The sequence below is a fragment of the Budorcas taxicolor genome, chromosome 20 (genome assembly GCF_023091745.1).
Source record: "Budorcas taxicolor isolate Tak-1 chromosome 20, Takin1.1, whole genome shotgun sequence".
In the NCBI taxonomy this organism is placed as follows: Eukaryota; Metazoa; Chordata; class Mammalia; order Artiodactyla; family Bovidae; genus Budorcas; species Budorcas taxicolor.
This window is the reverse complement of record NC_068929.1, coordinates 64,581,154-64,607,525: the sequence shown is the minus strand read 5'-3', so window position 1 is coordinate 64,607,525 and position 26,372 is coordinate 64,581,154. Positions and strand designations below refer to the sequence as shown.

The following is a 26,372-nucleotide window of genomic DNA, read 5'->3' as shown; positions in this document are numbered from 1 at the left end:
ACAATGTCACGAACCTCATTCTATAGTTCATCAGGCACTCTATCTATCAGATCTAGGCTGTGTTTTGCTGGAGCAGCCGTGAAAAGATACCTCATGCCCAAGGTAAGAGAAACCCAAGTAAGATGGTAGGTGTTGCAAGAAGAGTTATTTTAGATGTATTTAAAGGCAAAGATAAGATATACTATTGGCTACCATGTGGCTCAGCAGTAAGGAACCCACCTTCAATGCAGGTGATACAGGAGACTCACGTTTGAATCCTGGGTCAGGAAGATCCCCTAGAGAAGGAAATGGCAACCCACTCCAGTAAACTTTCTGGATAATCCCATGGATGTAGGGACTTGGCGGGCTGTAATCCATAATGTGAGAAAAAGTTGGCCAGGACTGAGGGACTGAGCACACAATATTCTATTACACAAGAATAAAATCAGAAACACATTCAGATGAAGAGCTTCACAACTGCTGCAATCACTGGAGGGGGCCGCGGGAAGCAGCAGAAAGTAAGTCCAAAGATGTTTTATCTCCAGGGTGAAAATGGACTGCAGACATTTAGAAGGCTTTTTTACAGAATAATTCAAGATACCATTTAAGACACAATAACAGCAATACCTTGAGGCAGTTTGAATGTGTGCTTGGAGCAGTGAAGATACCTAGGTTCAGACTTCCCTGGTGGTACAGTGGATAAGAATCCATCTAGCAATGCAGGGGACATGGATTCCATCCCCTGGTCCAGGAAAATTCCACATGCCACAGGGCACCTAAACCCATGAGCTACAGCCAGTGAGCCAGCACTCCGGAGCTCATGCTCTGCAATAAGAGAAGCCACAGTGGTGGGAAGCGTGCACACTGCAATGAAGAGCAGCCCGTATTCTCTGCAACTGGAGAAAGCCTGAGTGCAACAAGGAAGACCCAGCACAACCGAAAATAAGTAAAAAATAATAGAAAGATACCTGGCTTCAAAATCAATATCTGATGAAGACCTGTTGGAGTTGAGAAAGTACATTTCTCACTCTGAATCTCAGTGTTCTCATCTACAAAATGAGATATTAGTGAGACTTATTAACTCATAGGATTAACTAGGAGTAAATGGCATGACCTATATAAACCACTTAATGTTGGATCTGGCCTACAGAAGTCACTCCACAAATGTTACATAATTATTGTTGAAATTATCACTATTATCATCATCTTCAGAAGAGAGTGAAAATACAAGAATAAGATCAACCACAGTTTCATAGGACAGAGGACACCAAACCAACAGACCCTGGATACCAGGGCACAATTTTAATGTGAAAACTAACTAGAATGCTTTTGATGCTTTCAAACTGTGGTGCTGGAGAAGACTCTTGAGAGTCCCTTGGACTGCAAGGAGATCATACTAGTCAATCCCAAATGGAATCAACCCTGAATATTCATTGGAAGGACTGCTGCTAAAGCTGAAGCTCCAGTACTTTGGCCACCTGGTGGGAAGAGCAACTCATTGGAAAAGACCCTGATGCTGGGAACATTGAGGGCAGGAGGAGAAGGGGGCAACAGAGCATGAGATGATTGGATGGCATCACTGACTCAATGGACATGAGTTTGAGCAAACTCCAGGAGACAGTGAAAGTCAGGGAAGCCTGGCATGCTGCATTCCATGGGGTCACAGAGAACTGGACATGACTGAGCTACTGAAAAAGATCCGTCTAGTCAAGGCTATGGTTTTTCCAGTGGTCATGTATGGATGTGAGAGTTGGACTGTGAAGAAAGCTGAGTGCCGAAGAATTGATGCTTTTGAACTGTGGTGTTGAAGAAGACTCTTCAGAGTCCCCTGGACTGCAAGGAGATCCAACCAGTCTATTCTAAAGGAGATCAGTCCTGGGTGTTCTTTGGAAGGACTGACGCTAAAGCTGAAACTCCAGTACTTTGGCCACCTCATGTGAAGAGTTGACTCATTGGAAAAGAGTCTGATGCTGGGAGGGATTGGGGGCAGGAGGAAAAGGGAACAACAGAGGATGAGATGGCTGGATGGCATCACCAACTCAATGGACGTGAGTCTGAGTGAACTCTGGGAGTTGGTGATGGACAGGGAGGCCTGGCATGCTGCGATTCATGGGGTCGCAAAGAGTCGGACACGACTGAGTGACTGAATTGAACTGAGCTACTGAACAACAACAAAACTAGAATGAATTTTGAAATGTAATATCCTGAACTGGCAAGGCCAGCATTACATATAATACTTGATCTGTACAGTATAGAGATGAAAATGTGTATAGATTAGTAAGACTGGGAGTCTTACTAATCTATAACTAAGACTACCAATCTATAAGACTGGTAGTCTTACCAAAAAAAACGAGAATGAGAATAACAGTAATGGAAGTACTGTATACTCATTCATTTTGTATTCATTTAGCATTGACTGAACTGTTATTATGTGCTGGCCACTGCTTTGCCATACACTCAGAGGCTTTGCTCTTGGGGGAATTACTTAGAGGTGAAGCCCAGCATCTACTTCTAGTAGGCTCAGGAGGCTCACAAATTCTCAGTGTAGTGGAGGAAGAGGCAGCAGCTTTTGTCTAGATTTTTAACATAAAACTGCATTTAAGTTAAAAAATTAAATTCTTAAAAATGACAAGTTATTCAAAAGCTACTTTTTTATTGAATGGCAAAAGTATTCATGGGTGGTAAGAACCTAGAATCATGAATTTGAGTAATCTTCACTATTGGCTACATGACTGTTGAGGAATGTGTGCATGTATAGATGCATGCTAAGTCGCTTCAGTTGTGTCCAGCTCTGAAACACTATGGACTGTAGCCCATCAGGCTCCTCTGTCCATGGGATTCTCCAGGCAAAAATACTGAAATGGGTTGCCATGCCCTCCTCCAGGGGATCTTCACAACCCAGGGGTCGAACCCGCATCCCTTATGTCTCTTGCATTGGCAGGCGGGTTCTCTACTACTAGCACCACATGGGAAGTCCTCTGTGTTTGTACAGAAATCTCTAAAAGGGCTTTCCACGTGGCACAGTAGTAAAGAATCTGCCTACCAATGCAGGAGATGCAGGTTTGATCCCTGGAAGATCCCATGGAGAAGGAAATGGAAACCCACTCCAGTATTCTTGCTTGGAAAATCCCATGGACAGGGGAGCCTGGCGGGCTATAGTCCATGGGGTCGCAAAGAGTCAGACACAACTGAGTAACTGAGCATCCACATACATACACACACATGTTTTTCATTTCAAAAAAGAAACTTTATTTGAAAAACATTAAGTACTTATTTAATTATTTAATATGTCTGCTTTTGAAAATGAAATATTCTGGCATACTTCTTTAAAAATGGTACTATTTGTTTCAATGTCATATCCTATAGGATACTAAGACAATGTACAATATGTCTTACTTTGAGAAACAATTATGTTCATATATGATTTCTTTACTTAAGAAATCTCAGTGAATGTTTAAAAATACATTTCATTCTGAAAAAAGTATGTGACTACTTGACTTTAATTTCTTCACTGCTAACTAATTTAACCAGATCAGCATTTTCTCTAAAATAAGCCTTCTCCAAAATAAGACTTCTTTGTAGGTCTGGAAAAGACTTTTAGACTCTGGTCATAGAATTGCTGGCATATTGGCTCACAGAAGTTAGCTAATGAAGAGAATAACCTTTGAAAACATTTATAATATTAATTCTTTTTGTTTCCCAATCTCCAAAATGGGTCTGACTTTTGAAGAAATTTGTTTGGAAGAAACTCAATAGTTCATCTGCTGGAAAGAAAGAACATCTTCTTATGTGGAACTAGCATTCTTCACATATATATATAGTATATTTTGTCTTTTTAAATATATATTACTCCACTCAGAGTCTTGGGCATATATATTATAAAAATAGCAAGGCTAAAGATGATTGGATTACTAGTTGTCCTTATTCTACAGTGAAAAATAACATCACTCTACATTCAAATCTACTTCTTAGAGTCAAAGCTACAGATTATTTTAATATGGGAATCCAAATGCAAGCACATATGTATGAAAAGTAAAGCTAGCTACAGAATGAAACTTTTGAATAGAATACAGATGGTTACAAAACAAAATTTATTTTCTCTAAAATTTTTCATAATTTAGCTTCTTCTAATATATATAAAATCATCAGTTGAAAAGCACTTTATTTATTTTCTATTACTACGTAGAAAATTACCACAAACCGAGTAGCTTAGAAAAACATACTTTTTTTAACGTTAACAGCTTTGTTGGTTTTGTGAAGCTTAGGCATGGCATGTTTAGATCCTCTGTTCAGCTTCTCACAAGGTCATCATCAGAATTTCTGCTGGCCTACATTCCTTTCTAGAGGTTTTGGGCAATAATATGCTTCCATGTTCATTCAGGCAATGAGCTCAATTCCTTTTGGTTCTAAGACTGAGGTCCCCTTCTCCTCACTGACTGTCAGTTGGGGATCACTCTCAGTATCTAGAAGCCCCACAAGTTGCTATTAAAATCTTTAGGTCCATTTTTAAAGCCAGCAAAGGAGAAGCTATCATGTGTCAAATCTCTCCAGCTTTGAAATTTGACTTCCTTTGTCTCTGATCTAGATCATTGTCATAAGTCATCATCATCATGTCTTCTAAGGGTCAAGTCTCCTTTAGAAAGAGTTCATAAGAGTTCATAAGATAGAAGAGGCAGAGGAACCAGAGATCAAATTGCCAACATATGCTAGATCATCGAAAAAGCAAGAGAGTTCCAGATAAACATCTGTTTCTGCTTTACTGACTATGCCAAAGCCTTTGACTGTGTGGATCACAATAAACTGTGGAAAATTCTGAAACAGATGGGAATACCAGACCACCTGACCTGCCTCTTGAGAAATCTGTATGCAGGTCAGGAAGCAACAGTTAGAACTGGACATGGAACAACAGACTGGTTCCAACTAGGAAAAGGAGTACGTCAAGGCTATATATTGTCACCTTGCTTATTTAACTTCTATGCAGAGTACATCATGAGAAATGCTGGGCTGGAAGAAGCACAAGCTGGAATCAAGATTGCTGGGAGAAATATCAATAACCTCAGATATGCAGATGACACCACCCTTATGGCAGAAAGTGAAGAATAACTAAAGAGCTTCTCGATGAAAGTGAAAGAGGAGAGTGAAAAAGTTGGCTTAAAGCTCAACATTCAGAAAACGAAGATCATGGCATCTGGTCCCATCACTTCATGGCAAATAGATGGGGAAACAGTGGAAACAGTGGCTGACTTTATTTTTCTGGGCTCCAAAATCACTGCAGATGGTGATTGCAGCCATGAAATTAAAAGATGCTTACTCCTTGGAAGGAAAGTTATGAGCAACCTAGACAGCATATTAAAAAGTAGAGACATTACTTTGTCAACAAAGGTCCATCTAGTCAAGGCTATAGTTTTTCCAGTGGTCATGTATGGATGTGAGAATTGGACTATAAAGAAAGCTGAGCACCAAAGAATTGATGCTTTTGAAGTGTGGTGTTGGAGAAGACTCTCAAGAATCCCTTGGCCTGCAAGGAGATCCAATCAGTCCATCCTAAAGGAGATCAGTCCTGGAAGTTCACTGAAGGACTGATGTTGAAGCTGAAACTCCAATACTTTGGCCACCTGATGCAAAGAGCTGACTCATTTGAAAAGACCCTGATGCTGGGAAAGATTGAGGGCAGGAGAAGAAGGGGATGACAGAGGATGAGATGGTTGGATGGCATCACCGACTCAATGGACATGAGTTTGGGTGAACTTCGGCAGTTGGTGATTAACAGGGAGGCCTGGCATGCTGCAGTTAATGGGGTCTCAAAGAGTCAGACACGACTGAGCGACTGAACTGAACTGAACTGAACTGAACTGAACATAAGATAGACCCAACTATTATTTGAGTTTGATGTCTCTCCCATTATGTTCTGGCTGCCCATGAGAATCAAGGGAAATGAGTAGATATCTGTTTTACATTTAAGTAGACATCTGCCAAACTTTCAGTAGCACTTGAGAAAATCCCCCATGTGCTCTGACTGAAAGCCAAAACATTCTGTGGCAAGGAATTTCTAGAAGGGTTAATAGAGTCCTATCTCCAAAACTTTGTCAATGATTCCAATGATTTACAAAGGAAGGGACACCTGGCCCAATCTGAACTGATCAAGAAGACATTCAAACGAATGTGAGCCCTGTGCTGGGTAACTAGATCCCTAGGAGCAGGAGACCAGGTGAAAGAGGTTGGTTATTCTAGATGGAAGGGATCACATACCTCTGGCCATGTAAGATGGGAAGGTGGTGTATTTATGAAATTGCAGAAGTGAGGATGGGTCCTTCACGGACGTGGTTCCAATCTGTGTGTTATGTAGTTCAGTCTCATACTACATGGAGGATGGATCTGGGCAAGATGCGGGCAAAGAGATGAGTTAAAATGCTGCTCCAGGGGTCTATGAGTAATACAACAAGGGCATGGGCACAGGCAGGTCCTGTGCAAGAACACTGCAAGGCCCCACCCTGGCATGCGACCAGGTGGCTCCTAGGGCAGCCAAACTAAGACCAACTCAATAGGTCTCAGCCTGAGGAGTGGGTGAGAAACAAGTAGCTGTGACTGGCCAGAGGGTAGAAGTGGGCTATTAGCAAGAAGGATTTGGTCATGACCCTAAATAAAAGCCCGCCTCTATACAAATCACATCCCTGACTCAGAACTGCATGGTTCTGGGGAATTAGGGAGAAGGTATGGAAACTTTCAAGTGGTAGGAGAGAGAAGGATCCAACAGTTTGGAAAGATTGGACTGAAACCAGTGAGGAAAGCTGAGAGAGGAAGGTGATAAGGTACATAGAAAAGTCTGTGAAGAGTTTCAGACATCACAATGTTCCTACTTGCAGACTTATACCCTAGATACAAGGATGCAGAAGTTGCTTTGCTGCAACAATAGTTATCTCCAGATTCTCCAAATTCTCAGCACTCTCATTCATGATTTATAATTTGACTATTATAAAGTTGGCTGTTACAGGATTCCAACATGGCTCAGTGGTAAAGAATCCACCTGCCAAGGGGACATGTGGGTTCAATCCCTGGGAGGGGAAGATCTCCTAGAGAAGGAAATGGCAACACCCCAGTGTTCTTGCCTGGGAAACCCCTTGGACAGAGGAGTCTGGGAGGCTATACAGTCCACGGGATCACAAAGAGTCAGATGCTACTTAGTGAGTAAACAATAACAACGCAACTGAGTTGGCTGTTATAAATGCATACTAACAACATCTTTTCATTAAGTTTAAACTGTCAATGTACCTACCAGGAAAGAGGCCTTAGAAATAAGATGGAGCAAGTTCCTAACACCAATAAAGGCAGAGGAGAACCAAACTATACTGATGTCACTTTTACCACTTATGTAAAAAGAAAAAAATCTGAAAACAACTTTGATTTTGTTTCATTTCCTCTAAGAAACTCTCTTACGCCTCCCTAGTATCCCCAAGAAGTAGGAAACAACATCACAGATTTCTTTGCCTGTTCTCCTCTTTCAAAAATTGTTTACATTCTATTTCATTATTTTTAAATATTCCCTGTGATGTGCTAACTAGCTTAGTCTATCACCCTTAATAAAGACTTGAATTGTTAAAGGTGTATTTCTGAAGCTGAGCAAACAACTAGGTTATGACAAAAAAAAAAAAAAAACCAGCGGAAGTATTGGATTGCCTCCAGTGAAATTTCAGTAAATTGCTTATATTATTCAAATGCTGATTCATACATTAGACATTTTCAAAATATAAAATAATCAAGCTTGAAGAAGACATATCATATCGCTATATATAGCTATATAGCAAGGAGAAATAATTAGATGGCATCTGCAATAAGCACTATTATTTAATATATATTTAATAAAGAATTGTTGATTATGTATCACAGGCTGAGATAGGAATACAAGATACAGTATAAATGATCACAAGTTGTCATGGGGTAATTTTTCTGTCTACTTTAGTAGTTTGCTGATGTATTCTATTCATGAAATATTAGACCTCAGAAAAATTATCAACTCAATCAAATCAAAGGAAGGAGGAGAAAAGATTTTAGGAATTCAAAAGGTAATCTCATGGATGCAACATCTAAATGCAGCCAGTCCCTAATGGGAACTAACCTGGTCTCTGACTACCAGGAACCACAGTCTCTCTCTGTTGGATCACTCTGTATTTCTGTAGACTCCTCCACCAGCACCCAATCCACATGGCAACCGTCTCCTAACACAATCCATTAGGTGTCAGAGATGTGGGGTCACCTAGTTTACATTCTCAAGAGTGCAAGACTGATTTCTCACAGGCCGCTTACTGGATGAGTCACCCTTGGGTCGGATACCCATTTCTGATCCAATCAGCAGTTGGAAATTAAGACACAGGACACAGCATGGTCCCCCAGACCTACTGCTACCAAGGGCTAGTGGTGGGTGAAACAAAATACAAGATGGAGAATACATAAAAGTATCCCACAGAAATATCAGGAATATGAGTGGAAATTGAGCTGTGGTGCTGGAGAAGACTCTTGAGAGTCTCTTGGACTGCAAGGAGATCCAATCAGTCCATCCTAAAGGAGATCAGTCCTGGGTGTTTATTGGAAGGACTGATGCTGAAGCTGAAACTCCAGTACTTTGACCACCTGATGCGAAGAACTGACTCATTGGAAAAGACCCTGATGCTGGGAAAGATTGAAGGTGGGAGGAGAAGGGGACAACAGAGGATGAGATGGTTGGATGGCATCACTGACTTGATGGACATGAGTTTGAGTAAACTCTGGGAGTTGGTGATGTATAGGGAGGCCTGGTGTGCTGCGATTCATGGGGTCGCAAAGAGTTGGACATGACTGAGCGACCGAACTAAACTGAACTGAACTGAATGGAAAAGGTGATCTGACCAGTAGTGAGGCCATGGGTTTCAAAACAAATAAATGAAGATGCAGATGTCAATTTGACAGTGTTTATGGACCTGAAAATCCTGATAGCTTCTCAGGTGATGTTCACCACTGAAAAAAGCTCCTCTGATATATACAAACCCCTGTATTAAATCGAATACACATTTACAAATATTACTTTTCTCCACACTTTAACCTCAACATCTTCAACCGGTCAACCTTCTGAAAACAATTTCAGGTGGACACAAATTAATTCTCCTTTTTCTTGTCCATCCTGCTTTAGTTAATTTGGATGTTAAGACAAGTCTATGATGAGTTGAAAAGATCACACGGATCTATATCTTCAGTTCTACATAGCTTAGGTACTCAGATGCCAAAGCAGATATGCTTTCACGCATCCCCAAATACAACTGAAAAGGATATTTCAGAGTAATTTAGTCTAACAACAAATGGCGCAATGATTTCCTTTGAAAGGTAATTGTTGAACAAAGAAAAGAACAATGTTAAAAGACTAATGGCAGGAGGCTCTAACAAGAAACATTCCAACTACAAATTAACCTTACAGTGATAGAATATTTAAGAGCAATGGATTCAAGGATGTTTTCATTCCTTGTGGCCGTAGTTAGTTAAGACTCTTAAACTCACGTTTCTGCTTCCTGGGCAGAGTGGCCAGAGACCCCAAGACTAGGAATCCCTGCCCATTTCCATTTACGAAGGGGCCATATGACTAGTTTTCAACAATGGACTGTGGGTGCAGTGATGTAACCAACAACGCAGTTGAACAGAAGGAGAAAGAGTATGGCAGGGTTCTCAGAGGGAAGATACCTCCCTGAAAATGTAGCATGTCTAAACTACAGTATAGGACAACATGACAAGAAAGTACAATGCACTTTTAGAAATAAAAGTCATCTTATAGAGCTTTATTTATGTTTCTTTCACACACACTCACACATACTTCTATTTTTAAATATGGAAACATGGTCCTTAGGCAGATACTTTATTTTGTGGTCAAGTGACTAAGTTTTGTTTTTAAATATTTCATAATCTCATACCAACCCAAAACTGAATAATCATTCTATCTATGAAATGTTTTCACACACAGAAATTGCAGGTGCAGTTGATGTGTGAGGAGCAATTTTATAATGTAGCATTGTATATTAGCAAACAAAGCAAGTTAGATCAAAACGTTCTCGCTTTCATTTCCGGAACCTGCAACTCTTGATCATTCAGGAAAAAAAGAACCAAACTGAGGGACTGTGACTTATCATCTCCTCATTTCCAGCAAACTCACTAAATGCAAAGCCTCCTTTTTGTGTAAAACGACAGGTACTTTGCACTCAGGGCAAGTGTGCATTTTGTGAAAAGAGATTCAAGCACAAATCACTTCGGACACCTTTTGAACATATTAAATCAGGTCGGTTATGATTCCTTTCCAACATCTGGCTGAGTGTTCTAATGCCACTGCCAGGCTTGTAAGGAGAAGATAAACACCACAGTTTCCTTCCACTGGCAACGCAAAGCCCAGCCCCGAGGAGCAGAGTGCCCAGTACCTGACGCTGCTCATGCTGCCCGTCTCCGATCCAAGCTTGCATCGCTCCAGTTGGCTGGCGACAATCTGGCGTTCTGCCTCCAGTTCTCGGGTCAGCCTTTCAAACTGTAATTCCTGAAATAAAAGCACCAAAAAGATAAATTCTATCAGCTATACAGAAAGTGGAAATCAGACCAAAAAGGCAGGATGGCCAAGGGGAAAATTAGGATTTTTTTTTCAAGGTGTCCAATTTGAGAAGCAGAGGTTGCTGATGTGGGCTTGAAGAAGGATGAGAATCTTAGACAGACCTGAGTTCATATCACAGTCCTGGAACCTGTTGGTCTCAGGGCCTTGAATGAGCTGTTCAGTTTTTCTAAGGGTTAGTTTCATTACCTGTAAAATGGGTTTACAACACATACTAGGTTGAGGTGAAGATTAAGTGAGACACTGACCATGAAGAATAAGCCTGCGGTATGTCTGGCAAATGTCCAGTACCCAACAGATATTAATACTTCTGTCACAAAAAAATGAAACTCATAATGAAGAGACTATTTTTATATGATTTGGAGTATTGAGTTTAGTCCCTACTGGCCACCTAGTTGTCTCAATATATGAATTTCATCTTCATATTACTTACATATCACAGATGAAGGAAAATAATGCTTTTAAATAATGCTTTCATTCTTTACATTTCAGTAGAACAACAAGGACAATGATTCTAAATACAAAGGTCTAATTACGTGGTGAGGAGAAGGCAATGGCACCTCACTCCAGTACTCTTGCCTGGAAAATCCCATGGACGGAGGAGCCTGGTAGGCTGCAGTCCATGGGGTCGCTAAGAGTCGGACACGACTGAGGGACTTCACTTTCGCTTCTCACTTTCATGCATTGGAGAAGGAAACGGCAATCCACTCCAGTGTTCTTGCCTGGAGAATCCCAGGGACGGGGGAGCCTGGTGGGCTGCCATCTATGGGGTTGCACAGAGTTGGACACGACTGAAGTGATTTAGCAGCAGTGGCAATTACGTGGTGAACTATGAAGTGAATACCTTTGCAGTACTTGATACATCACCTTATAAAACAGTCAACAGAATCAAGGAAGACTGTTTCTATAAAGCTCCCTAAAACCCACTGTGCAAAGATTACTTTTAATGAAAAATGCTTCATTCAGTACATCAAGGATTTTGACTGTTTCAACTACAGGACTCTTATATCATATTTTAATCTTTATGTTTTATTTTTCCATATACTTCAGTTTTTTAATAAATATAATTATAGCAAAGTACTTATTTTAGCTAAAAAAATTCAGAAAAGGTTTTCACAATATCACAATTAACTTCTTTTAAAAAACAAATTATTTGCACATTTGTGTTTTGGGGATGGGAAAACTTCTAAGAATGCTGAAAAATACTAAAAAACAGGGTGGAGGTCAATTTGGGAGAACTAAAACTCCCAACATTACAGGCCTTTGTCTTCCCAGAAAAGATGAGTGCATTTTACTTGCATCCATGGGATGCTCTAAAGTGAAATCTTTAAAAAGTAGGACCTGATGTGTCCTCTAAATATATTAAACATACCCTTGCTCTTTTCCACAAGAGCAGATTTTTTGTTTGTTTGTTCATCTTCGTTTTATTTATCTTTACTTTGGTTATGCAATGGCAATGGTTTCTTTATTTCTTTAGTAGTTTACACTTTTCCACACAATCCCACTTTTAAATCCCCTATCCGAATAGTGGGGGCTTCCCAGGTAGCTCACTGGTAAAGGATTCACCTGCAAGAGATGTGGGTTCAGTCCCTCAGTCTGGACTATCCCCTGGAGAAGGAAATGGCAAACCACTCTAGTATTCTTGCCTGGAAAATTCCATTGACCAAGGAGCTTGGTAGGCTATATGTAGTCCATGGGGTCACAAAAGAGTCGGACAAGACTTAGGGACTAAGCAACAACTTCTATGGTGACCCTCCCCTTCTCCTTTTCCCCACAGTTACCAAATATTTGAAACTATTTTCTCCCCTTTTGAGAGTTGATTTTGTTTTGTTCATGGCTTCTTTTGCTGGGCAAAAGCTTTTAAATTAAATTAGTTCTCATTTGTTTATTATTGTTTTTGTTACTACAGGAAGTGGATTAAAAATGAGCTTGCTGTGATTTATATCAAAGAATATTCTATGTTTACCTGTACGAGTTTTAATAATATCCTGTTCTGCATTTAGGTCTTTGATCTGTTTTGAGCTGATTTTGTGTATGGTGTTAGGGAGTGTTCTAATTTCATTCTTTCACACGTAGCTGTCCAGTTTTCCCAGCACCATTTACTGTCTTTTCTTGATTGTATATTGTTCACTCCCTTGTCATAGACTAGGTGACCACAAGCGTGTGGGGTTACCTCTGGGCTTTCTATCCTATTTCACTTGACTGTATTTCTTCTTGTTGCGCCAGTGCCATACTGTCTTGTTAACCATAGCTTTGTAGTATAGTCTAAAATCAGGACATCTGATTCCTCCAGTTCCTTTCATTTTTCTTTCTCAAAACTGCTTTGTCTATTCAGTGTCTTCTGTGTTTCCATACAAATTTTACAATATTTTTTGTTCTAGTTCAATGAAAAATGTCATTGTTAATTTGATAGATATTGCATTGAATCAGTAGATTGCTTTGGGTAGTACAGTCATTTATATAACATCGACTCTTCCAATCCAAAAACAGGATGTATCACCATCTGTATATGTCATCTTTGGTTTCTTCCATCAGCATCTTATAGTTTTCTAAGTACACGTCTTTTGCCCCCTTCAGTAGTTTTATTCTGAGATATTTTATTCTTTTCATTGTGATGGTAAATGGAATTGTTTCCTTAATTTCTGTTTCTAATCTCTTGTTGTTCGTGGATAGAAATGCAAGACATTTCTGTGCATTAATTTTGTACCCTGCATCTTCACCAGATTTATTGATGAACTCTAGTAATTTTCTGGCAGCATTTTCAGGATTTTCTATGTATAATATTACATCATCTACAAACAGTGACAGTTTTACTTCTTTCCAATTTGGACTCCTTTTATTTCTTTTTATTCTCTGATTGCCGTGTCTTGGATTTCCAAAAGTATAATGAATTATGGTACTAAGTATAATGAATTATGGTACTAAGATTACATTCTTGTAATCTTAGAGGAAATGCTTTCAATTTTTCATCATTGAGAATGATGTTTGCAGTATATCTATCATATATTTTATTATGTTGCACTAGGTGCCCACTCTATGCCCACTTTCTGGAGAGTTTTATAAAAAATGGGTCTCAAGTTTTGACAAAAGTTTTTTCTGCATCTATTGAGATGCTACTATGATTTTGATTCATCAGTTTTTTAATATGGTTTGTCACATTGACTGTGGCATACATCAAATAATCCTTGCATCCTTGGGATAAATCCTACTGGATCATGATGTTGTGATCCTTTTAATGTGTTGTTGGATTCTGTTTGCTAGTATTTTGTTGAAGATTTTGGTGTCTATGTTCATCAGTGATAATGCCCTATAATTTTCTTTTTGCTATATCTTTGTCTGCTTTTGATATCAGAGTAACTCTGGCCTCACAGAATGAGTTTGGAAGTGTTCCTTCCTCTGTGATTTAGAGGAAGAATTTGAGAAGATATGTGTTAGCGCCTCTCTAAATTTTTAATAGAATTTGCCTGTGATGCCATTCGATCTAGGACTTTGTTGAAAGGTCTTTAATCACAGTTTCATTACTTGTGATTGTTTGGTTCACATTTTTATTTCTTCCTCGTTCAGTCTCGGACAGCTGTACTTTTCTAAGAATTTGTCCATTTCTTCCAGGTTGTCCATTTTATTGGCATGTAGTTGCTTGTAGTAGTCGCTTATGAGCATCTTATCTCTGTGGTGTCAGTTGTAACTTCTCTTTCATTTATAGTTTTATTGTCTGAGTCCTCACTCTTTTTTTCTTAATGAGTCTCTAATACAGCAAGACCATCTGAATCAGGATTTATAAACCTTCTTGAGTTTCTAATAGAACAAACACTAACCTTGGGTGTGCTTGCTGGAGACTGTGACCTCACTACTCATATACTTTTTCACACCATTTTTATAGGTGGAGCGTATTAGGAGACTTTTTTTCATGCAAGCTGTCTTCCAAACATATCGTCACAATATCCAGTGCTCTTCACCTGTATAGATTTATTTCCATCTGGTATCATTTTTCTTCTGTCAGAAAGACTTCTTTTAATATTTCTTGTAATGTGGTTCCTTCAGTGATTAATTATTTCTGATTTACAGCTTAATAGTTTTCATTTTGCCCTCATCTTTGAAAGACAGGTTTGTTTCACTGTCTTCTCTTGCACTTAGTGTTTCTAACAAAACAATGCAAAACTATGATATTTCCTACTTTCATGTCTTTGAATGTAGTATGTCTTTTTTGTTCTGACTCTGAGATTTTTCTCTTTACCACCAATGGTGGATAACTCCTTATAAAGTTCTTGGCAAGTAGCTTTCTTTGGGTTTCCTATACTTGGGGTTCATTTGGTTTCTTGGATCTGTGAATTTATAGTTTTTATCAAATGTAGAAATTTTTCAGCCATTAGCTCTTCAAAAAACAATTTTTTTCCCTTACCCACTATGTGCTATTTTGTTGACTAAAATTAAGTGTACATTAGGCCATTTGGAATGGTCCCACGGTTATGGATTCCTTTTTCCACTGTTAAAAGTTTTTTTTTTTTTTTCTTTCTTTGTGTTTCACATTGTTCAGTTTTATTGGTGTTTTCAAGTTAACTGATACCTTCTTCTGTGATGTCTAATCTACCGTCAGTCCCATGGAGTATATTTTTAATCTTAGACACTAATGAATTAAAGATCTCTAGAACTTTAATTTGGGTATATTTCTTATATCTTCCATATCCCGATTATGAACATATGGAATACACACATAAAAAATATTTTATTATCCTGATTTGCTAATTCTAGCATCTGTGTCAGTTTCAACTGATTGAGTTTTCTCCTCAGCATGGGCCCCATTTTCACTTCTCTGCACATGTGATCTTTGATGGAACATAATACATTTTGAATTTTACCCTGTTGTGTTTTGGGCATCTTCATATTTCTGCAAATGCCTTAAGCTCTGTTCTGGGACACAGTGAAGCTACTTGGAACTAATTTCATACACCTGAGTCTGGTATTTAAGACTTGTTAAGGAAATGGGATCATTTAGTCCAGAGTTAATTACTCTATCCTACCTAGGCAGACCTTTCTGTGTACTCAATGGTCTGTGAATTATGGGATTTCCCAGCTTGGCTGGAGGGTGTAAGCACGTTTTTGGTCCCAGTGTGAGCACCAGGTACTATTTCCCACCATCCTTTCAGGTTAGTTCTTCCCCTCCTCTCTGGTGGTTCCCGCACGTAAACGGGCTTCTCAGTTCTCGGCTGCATAGTTGAAGGGGACCCTCGACGGATCTCAAGGATTTTCTTTCTTTGCAGAAATCACCTTTTTCCTATTTTCCCTGCAAATTCCAGCCACCTTTACTACCTAGACCCTCAGTACCTTCTCCCCAGCTCAGAGAGTCCTCAGGGCTCTGCCTGGGTCCCCCTTTCTCCACTGCTACAGGGAAATTCTCTCAAGGCAGTAAGCCTGGGCAATTGTAAGGCTCACCACATTTGCTTTTGTCTCTTAAGAATCTTTTTTTTTTTTTAACTGAAGTTCTAGGTGGGTCAAATGGTAAAGAATCCACCTACAATGCGGGAGACCTGGGTTTGATCCTGGGGTTGGGAAGATACCCTGGAGGAGGAGATGGCAACTCACTCGAGTACCCTTGCTTGGAGAATTTCATGGACAGAGGAGTCTGGTGGGCTACACCCCATGGGGTCACAAAGAGTCAGACACAACTGAGCCACTAAGCACACACATGTATTGTAATGACAGGAAGTAGTACATGCCATGTATTTGCCATTCTTGTATAAGTAATAAAACTCGACTATTATATGTTATGAGGAGGGCATGGCAACCCACTCCAGTATTCTTGCCTGGAGAATCCCCATGGATGGAGGATCCTGGTGGGCTATAGTCCATGGGGTTGCAAAGAGTCAGACATGACTGAGCAACTAAGCACAAAATTAATTTACAATATTGTGTTAGGTTCAGGTTCTTAGCAAAATGATTTATATATATATATAAAACTGAATATATATACATATGTATATAAATACATACATATATATACACAAACACAATCTATATATATAATGCGTCTATGTCTTCCTGACCCAGGAACTGAATCCTCGTCTCTTGTGTCTCTTGCATTGGTAGGATGATTCTTAATCACTATGCCAGTGCCACCTGGGACGCCTTATACATAATCTATAACGCACACATGCACACACACACACACACATACATATAGAGGTTTTTGTAACATACACACAGTGCATTTTTGAGAAATAAAAGTTCTCTTATAGAATTTTCTTTCATACATACACTCACACATTCATCACCATACACACTATAAAATATAAATAGTTAACCAACGATGACCTACTGCACAGGCAACTATATTCAGTATTTTGTATAACCCGAAAAAGAATATACATATATATCTAATATACTTCAATAATTTTTTTAAAAGAATCACTGTCCTTCACTGCCTAAAGTTCAGTGTTTTGAAAACTGGTTTTCCTAATTTTTTTGTACATATATATTTTTTGTTGTTGTTTTAGGTGGGAAGGTATTTCTAGGCACTGTTACTTTCTTAGCTGAAAGGTTTTTTAAGAATTAACTATTATTCCATCATGCATGATTTGTAAATGCTTTTTTCCTATTGTGTTAAAAATTCATATTAAACATATTACTAAATGGCTAAATAGTTAAATTTTTACCCATTTTCTTAAATATTGCTCACTACTACATTATTAAAAATAGAGCTAATTTTGGGTTACTTTTTCCTTTTGACTGCATGACTTTTTAATTGGAATGGCATTTCCTCCATTTAGGAAATTGAATCAATTCATTGCCTTTTAAAAGATGTCCTGCCCATAAATGTTTACTTTGTCATTGCATATGTGAAACAAGAAATTAAGTGAATTTTCCTTCTGTGTTTTTCTATGGAATATATACTATATATTAAGATCTTCAAGGAAGGAGGAGGTTTCTCTTCTGCATCTAAAATTCTATATTTTATTATTAAATTAAGATAAAATGATAATAAAATTGGAGGAAAAATATGCATTGAGGACTTACTACTGATTGCATTACTAGTCAGCATATAAGGAGGAAACATCTCCTGCTGAGTTGCCATTGTATATCATATCTAGGACATTCCTGGGACATTATAGGTTCTCAATAAATATCTATTAAATAAATGTATCTGCACTGAGCTAGGTGCTTTACATGTATTGCCTTGTATAAGGGGAAAGGGAAAGTGAGTCATTCAGTTGTGTACGACTCTTGCGACCCCATGGACCACACAGTCTATGGAATTCTCCAGGTCAGAATACTGGAGTGGGTAGCCGTTCCCTTCTCCAGGGGATCTTCCCAACCCAGGGATGGAACCCAGGTCTCCCACATTGCAGGTGTATTCTTTACCAGCTGAGCCACCAGGAAAGACCAGCAATACTGGAGTGGGTAGCCTATCCCTTCTTCAGGGGATCTTCCTAACCCAGGAATCAAATCAGGGTCTCCTGCATTGCAGGCAGATTCTTTACCAGCTGAGCTACAAGGGAAGCCCTTGTATAAATATGACAAAACTGCTCTTTCTTAGGTTCTGTTTTTCTTTATTCATTTGCAAAAACACTGAGATAATTAAGATCAAAGGATTAGCCTTGTCCAGGAAAGAAATTCTTCTTTCAAAAGTAGGAAAGAGAATGAGATCAAAGATGATGTTTTAGGAGATCTGGATATAGAGAAGAGACAAGTTGAATGGAATAATTAATATTGGATGGTCTAAATATTCCCAGTACTGTCAATTATTTTGTTCCAGAGACCACAGCCATCTATTAATGTGGGGAAGACATATGATGTCAGTATAAACTATGAGGTTCATTAACTTTCACATTTACTCATCATTTAAACAGTTTTTATTTGTATAAACTTTAGAGATTGGGTTCTGAAATGCCTTACTTCATTGCCACTTATTTTATAGTCATTTCTACTTTATCCCAACCCAAGCACCTAAGGAAGGGCGGTTTTTGCCACAGCATATGGTTGGGGATGGAAACTCTCAATGGAACCGGTCCTACTGTAGTTTCATGCTTGGAACTGAAAACTGACCTTAGAATTGGTAACTAGAAGAGCTACAGCTGAGGAGCTCTCAAACTTGGGGCACTCCTATGGTCTACAGGCACCTACAGTATCCTCCAGGGCATCATCACCCCGTGAAGGAGCTTCTATTCCAGTGGGAGGTACTCACCTTGTGATGTGGATGGAAAGATAACCTTTCCCAGTTCTAACTCACTTTGACATCTGGAGGGAGAACAGACCTCCCAGGACTGAATATTTCCTGGTATTAGATACTTTGAGATGAAAGAGCATTCAAGAGACAGACATTGCTAATAAGGCCTGGTGGGTATCCTAATGGGAAAAAGAAATGTAGATATATTCAGTGAAATGTGTAATATTGGTTGTAAGTAAATAATGTGAGATTAAGTTAATTCAGTGAAGGTGAGACTATAAAGAGATATGTAAAGGACAGTGAAGAAAGCTCTTTGAAGGTTATCTGGATTTGAAGGGTAGAGGAACAAGAGATACCAGCAAAAAAAAAAAAAAAAAAACAAGAGTAACAAGGCCAGTAAGATGGCCTTCTCCTGGGCAGTTTCATGGGAGAAGTGGTGATATAAATTGGGCTATAAAAGAGGATATACCAAAAACACAGGAGACAAAAGCAGAAACAGACAAGTAGGACTAAATCAAAAGAAAAAGTTGCTTTTCCTTTCAGCAGAGGAAATAGCCAAGAGAATGAAAAGGCAATCTACAGGATGGTAGAAAATATTTAAAGGGGTTAATTTCTAAAATAAATAAGGAACTCATACAACTCAATAGTTAAAAAAAAGAAAAGAAACCAGTTAGAAAATGGGTAAAGCACTTGAAAAGCTGTTTCTCCAAGGAAGACACACAAATGGCTAACAGGTATACTAAACAACAACAAAAAAAGGCAATGCAACATCACTACTGTCAAGGAAATACAAATCAAAACCACAGTATGATATTATCTAATAATATGGTGGGATGGTGAGTATCAAAGGGCAAAAGATATCAAGTACTAGCAAGGATGGAGAGAAACTGCACACTGTCGATGGAAATGTAAAATTAAGGTAGGTATGGTGGTTCCTTAAAAAATCAGAAAACAGAACTACCATATGATCTGGCAATTCCACTCCTGGGTAAACATCCAAAAGAAATGAAATTAGGAACTAAAGGAGATACCAGGACTCCCATGCTCATTGCAGCCTCAGTCACAGTAGCCAAGCTAGGGAAGTAACTCTAATGTTCCAGAGACAAATGGATAAGGAAAATGTGGCGTATGCATATAAGGTGACATTACTCGGCCGTGAAGGACTTAGTCGATCAGTCAAGTCCAACTCTTTGCAGCCTCATAGACTGTAGCCCTCCAGGCTCCTCTGTCCACGGATTTCTGCAGGCAAGAATACTGGAGTGGGTTGTCATTTCCTTCTCCAGGGGATCTTTCCCACCCAGGGATCAAACCTGAGTCTCCAGCATTGCAGGCAGATTCTTTACTATCTGAGCTACCAAGGAAGACCTTAGAAAAGAAGAAAGTTATACTATTTGTGACAACATGGACAAACCTGAAATAAGTCAGTTACAGAAAGAAAAATTGCACTTACATAAGGTATCTAAAATAGTCAAACTTACAGAAGCAGAAAATAGAATGGTGGTTGCCAGGGCCTAGGGAGTGGGGTAAATGGGAAGATGTTCAAGGGTATAACGTCTCAGTTATAGAAGCTGAACAAGTCTTGAGAGTGCCTATATTTAACAATAGTGTTAAAATTAACTTAAAACTTTGTTAATAGAGCATATCTCATTTTTAGTGTTTCTATCACCCCTTCCCCCCATAAAAGGCAAAGAGACATAAGGACGCTTTTTCAGGCGATGGACATGTTTCTATGCTTATTATTATTGTGGAGAAGGAAATGGTAACCCTTTTCTTGCCTGGAAAATCCCATGGATGGAGGAACCTGGTAGGCTGTAGTCCATGGGGTCGCAAAGAGTCGGACATGACTGAGCGACTTCACTTTCACTTTCACTTTTATTGTAGTGATGGTATCCTGGGTGTATGTATATGTCCAAACTCATCAAATCATATACATTAATATATGTATTTAAAAATATAAATACACTAAATTCTTTGTAAAATAATTATAGTAAATAAAAGTTCTAAAAAAAACCAAAATGTGATTTAGAAACTATCCAGGGGAATTAGGATTTCATGGGAATCAAGAACAGTTGGGAAGAGCCCCTGGAGAAGGAAACGGCAGTCCACTCCAGTGTTCTTGCCTGGAGAATCCCATGGAGAGAGAGCCTGGAGGGCTACAGTTCACGGGGTCGCTACGAGTTGGACACAACTGAGCGACTTCACACCCACACACAGGTGATCACTGCAGCATCGTCTATAACAGCCAAGACACAGAATCAAACTACGTGTCCACTGACAGATGAAGGGACAAAGATGTGCTGTATATATACATATAAAGAAACATATAGATATGTACATTACAAGAATATATACCATGAAATACTACATTCCATAAAAAACAATGAAATAATGCTATCGGCAGCAATATTTATAGACCTAGAGATTATCCTACTAAGTGAAATCAGACAGAAAGATACATACAATACCACTTATATGTGAAACCTAAATAACTGTTACAAATGAACTTGTATTTGCAAAATAGAAACAGACTCACATACATACAAAACAAATCTATGGTTACTAAAGAGGAAGGGCTGGGCAAGGGGAGGGATAAATTAGGAGTCTGGGATTAACAGATACAAACTACTATGTATAAAAGAGATAATCAACAAAGACCTATTGTACACAAGGAACTGTCATAACCTATAATGGAAAAGAATCTGACAAAGTATAAATATATACACAAGTATATGTATAACTGGGCTTTCCGGATGGCTCAGTGGGTAAAGAATCCACCTGCAGTGCAGGAAAGGGCAGGAGATTCCGTTTCAATCACTGTGTCAAGAAGATCCCTTGGAAAAGGGAATAACAACCTACTCTGATGGACAGGGAGGCCTGGCGTGCTGCAATTCATGGGGTCACAAAGAGTCGGACACGACTGAGTGACTGAACTGAACTGAACTGGTGTTCTTGCCTAGAGAATCCCATGGACAGAGGTACCTGATGGGCTATAGTCCATAGGGCCTCAAAGAGTCACACATGACTGGAATGACTGAGCACAGCATATGTGTAACTGAATCCCTTTGCTGTACACTTGAAACTATCACAACATTGTAACACATCTATACTTCCCCTGCAAAAAGTCTGATGGGTGGATTAGAGGGCATTCTATGACGAAAAAGCAAGTATTGTCAGAGAACCTTAACCTCCCTGCTACTGCTGCTAAGTCACTTCAGTCGTGTCTGACTCTGTGTGACCCCAGAGACGGCAGCCCACCAGGCTCCCCTGTCCCTGGGATTCTCCAGGCAAGAACACTGGAGTGAGTTGCCATTTCCTTCTCCAATGCATGAAAGTGAAAAGTGAAAGTGAAGTCGTTCAGTTGTGTCGACTCTTAGCGACCCCATGGACTGCAGCCTACCGGGCTCCTCCGCCCATGGGATTTTCCAGGCAAGAGTACTGGAGTGGGGTGCCTAGCAGGTGGAAATTATCTTGTTTTGGAGATCATAAAACTTTATAGAAGGAGTGGATGTATGAAAGCAAAGTCCATTAAAATGTGTTAAGAGTAAGATTTAAATGATTCTCTCTCCTGGAATAGAATAGCACATTGTTGAGTCACATACCATATTAGGATTCTTATAAGAAAAATTGTCACATAGTTTTATAACTTTTTCCTAAAGAGCCTGAATTAATAATTCATTCAACTTAATTAAATAGAGTTTATTAAACACTTTTAAATGGATAAAAACATGTAATGTCCCTTGAGGGGCTTAGCTAATTCAGCCTCAAAAGTGAAATCAGAAAACACTTACACACAGTTTCATTAATTCCTTCAATAAATATTTTATCTATTGTGGCACACTTTCAGTTGGGATCCTACAAGTGAGGTTTGAAACCGTGGAAAAATTTAGACTGAACAGAGCATTAAGCAAAACTACATTTGTCAGATTTTATTCCTGGAAAAGAGATTGGACAGAAATGGAGAACAGAGAAGACGGATGAGATGCTGGATGGTGTAAAACAAAGGTGTTTCCCACTGTTGATTCTGAATATTCATTGGAAGTTCTGATGCTGAAGCTGAAGCTCCACTCCTTTGGCCACTTGATGTGAAGAGCTGACTCACTGGACAAGACCCTGATGCTGGGAAAGACTGAAGGCAGGAAGAGAAGGAGACGACAGAGGATGACATGGTTGGATGGCATCACCGACTCAATGGACATGAGTTTGAGCAAGCTCTGGGAGGTAGTGGAGAACAGAGGAGCCGGCCATGCCATAGTCCATGGGGTCACAAACAGTCGGACATGACTTGGTGATTAAACAGCAACACAGCAACAACAGTGTTGATGTGATTGCTGAAATCCAAGGACTTATGATGCAAACCGACTGTGCTGAAGGGGGAAGGGGAAACTGAAACAATCCCAAGGCTATTTATGTGGACAATACATGCTCAGGCATCCAGGCTTCTTTATCAATACCCCCTCCAGTAGGAGAAAACAATATTGAGGATCAGACCCACTGAGACACACAACGGTAGTCCCGTTGTGCAAAGGGCAGGTGCCAAGTGTTCATGTTTGCTAACGAATGGTGATGGGAATGAGCGTAGAGAGCAGTGAGGGGCACGGGCTTTGATCCATGCAACCGCCGCAGTGGAGGCTCCAGGGCACTCCTCACCGAGTCCGCAAGGAAAGCTTGCCCCTCCTGAACCAAGTGAGATGAGGCGGGAAAACCGAGTGATGAGCCACAGAAGGTGCTAGTCCTGTGAGGAAGACTGGAAGCCTGAAGTCTGATACCTCTAGACGCGGTCAACTTTCCTGCTGCCTCCTACTTCTTCAGTTCGGGTCCAGACCCGGTCTTATTTTGAGAGAATTCCTGGGTCAGCAATAAACTTAGCAATCATTCCAGGCCTGGGGCCTTTATAGGAGCATCTTCTAAAGGACTCATCCTTCCTGGGGACTGATGCTCTGCTCTACATTCCATCTTGTTGCCTGTCGTGGGCTTTGTTGGACGATCTCTTGGCTCATCCAATGAGCCCTTCAACCAATAGAGATCTCTGCTCTCCCCTCATCTCGTCCATCCTCTCCATCCAAGACTAACACCCATTGCCTAATGTCTCTCTGCCTCTTGCTGGAGTCTCACCACATTGCCTCTTTCATCCAGAGGCTCACAATGCCCTGCATATTTCACTCCCCATGTCTTGCCATCTTTCCTGCATGAGACCTGGATTTTAGAAGCACTGATATCAACACAATCACATCAGTTTTATGTAAAAGAAGGTAATGGAAGATCACTGCTATTTCTTTCCTTTTAAATTTTTTTATTTTTAGGGTGTGCTGGGTCTTGGTTGCAACACACGCTTTTTTCTGGCTGTGCTGAGAAGGGGCTACTGTCGAGCTGTGGTGCGTGGACTTCTCATCGTGGTGACTTCTCTTGTGAAGCACTCGCTCTAGAGTGCGTGGGCTTCAGCAGATGTGTTGTGGGCTCAGCAGTTGTGGCTCCCAGGCTCTAGAGCACAGGCTCACTAGTTGCGTGCATGGGATTCGTTGCTCTTGGGCATGCGGCATCTTCCCAGATCAGGGATCGAACCTGTGTCTCCTGCACTGGCAGGCAGATTCTTCACCACTGAGCCCCCAGGGAAGCCCTCACTGCTCCTGGATTCCATGCTTTCAGGACCTGTACTTAGTGACTCTGCTTGCAATAGTGGAGCAAAATGACTGTTCATGTGTTTTGAAATATTAAGAGGGAATTATAGTCATTATCATCTTATATTGTTATCTTCAGATGTTCCCCTCAGAGAGGATCAGAGTCTAGGAATTTTTCTCTGTTCTCTGGCTGGAATCTCTGCAGGAAAAACGAAAGACGAGTTTTCCACTGTGTAGATGAATTTTTGCTCCCTGATGCCCTCATCTCTGCATCCATCAAGGATTCATGTCATCAAGCGATCCTGGGTGACCTTTTTTCTCACATCACTTTTAATTCCCCTTTCACATGAACGAGTTGATGTCATAGCCACAAACTCAGGGCGATGTGAATTTCATCGCACCGAGACAAGTTCCGAAGCCAAATCTGAAGGGAAGGTGGAACAGATGACAGGGTAATAATAGGAAGCTTACAACAAAGCATCCAATAAGTCTGGGAAGAACAAGTCTTGATGTCGAGATGGAACGGAACAAATCAATGTCAACTGTAAAGCTATGCAAACCTCATCAACAAGTCAAAAACTATGGCAAAGAGCTGTCCTTGAAAGTTTACAAAACTGACAGATTAGTGTTTTAAAGAACCATGGTGTCACCCTGGGTCACCTAGCAGGAAAGTGAATGACAGGAATCAGTGCCCCAAAGTGGAATCATAGGCACCTTTCCAGAACAGTTTCAATAAAATAAAATATAACAAACACCTCTCTCTGACCAACTCTGGTCTGTAAAATTTCATCAGTTCTAACCAGTGCATTGCTATCCAAATAAAGCTTGTTTATCAGGGTGTGTGCTCATTTGCTCAGTCGTGTCTGACTCTTTGAGATCCCATGGACTGCAGCCCACCAGACTCCTCTGTCCACGGGATTTCCCAGGCAAGAATTCTGGAGAGGGTTGCCATTTCCTCCTCCAGGGAATCTTCCTGACTCAGGGACAGAACTCAAGACTCTTGCGTCTCCTGCATTGGCAGGCAGATTCTTTACTACTGCACCACCTGGGAATTTACTTAATTCCTCTAACTGGCAGTATTCCATGAAATAAAGAAGGGGATATTTCTTGGGAGTTTAAGATGATGTAAGAATCCATTAAGTTGGATACCAAGTTTAGTAATAATACTGCATGGGTGACCCTTACCTACATCACAATAATTTCTGAACTTTTTTAATGCCTGGTAATAACTCAGAGCTACAAAATAAATCTTTACTGGTAATGGGGCCCTGATGTACATTTTGAAAATTGCCTACCAGTGATTGTTATGCCTATACCTACTTGGAAATAACTTTTCTTTATGTCACAGCCCACAGTAATGACAATCAATACTTTAAGTGTTTACTTACCATACATCATATTCTACCAAATGCTTTACAAGCATTAACTTATTTATTCCTCACATTTGACTCCATAAGGTAGGTACTTTATTTTCTAAGACATCTTAAATTTAAGGATGCTAACTAGCTTCCCCAAAGATTAACTGGGACTAGAACGAAATGTGTGTCTTAAATTAAATGTTCAGAACCCCAGCGCCTGAAAACTCTTGAGCATTTATTTGTATTGTTTTAACGGCGGTTATAGAACTAGGAACAATACCATCAAAATAAAAACACAAATCTCATTAATGTGGAATGCCTCCAGCTCACTTGTTCTAGTTTTTCTTGCCTTCCCAGATATAAAATATTGAAATTATTATGTCCAACCACAGACAGAATTATTGTCAGTGCACCGTCCAAGTTCACACTACCACTGAAATATTTCCTTCTAATAATGGCCCTTAACTTTTGCCACTGCCAAAGTCAGATATACTCCATGAAGGCAATGAGGATGCTGAAGAATTATGCTCCAATGTCCTTGCCTATATTTAGCCTGTGATGGAGAAACCAGCATTCTAATATTTAAAGCACAAAAGAGGAAGTACCAGAGCCCCAGGCTCAGCTGAAATCAATGACTTGCCGTCCCTCAA

General features: G+C 39.9%; 1 protein-coding gene across 1 annotated transcript in view; it reads right to left on the bottom strand.

Moving 5' to 3' along the window:
* CTNND2 (catenin delta 2) overlaps nt 1–26,372 on the bottom strand; it is a 932,875-nt gene that overhangs the window by 700,672 nt on the left and 205,831 nt on the right. Inside the window, exon 2 of the mRNA XM_052659032.1 lies at nt 10,407–10,519. Within this exon, the coding sequence (XP_052514992.1) occupies nt 10,407–10,519 (113 nt within the window). The remainder of the gene's footprint in view (nt 1–10,406; nt 10,520–26,372) is intronic.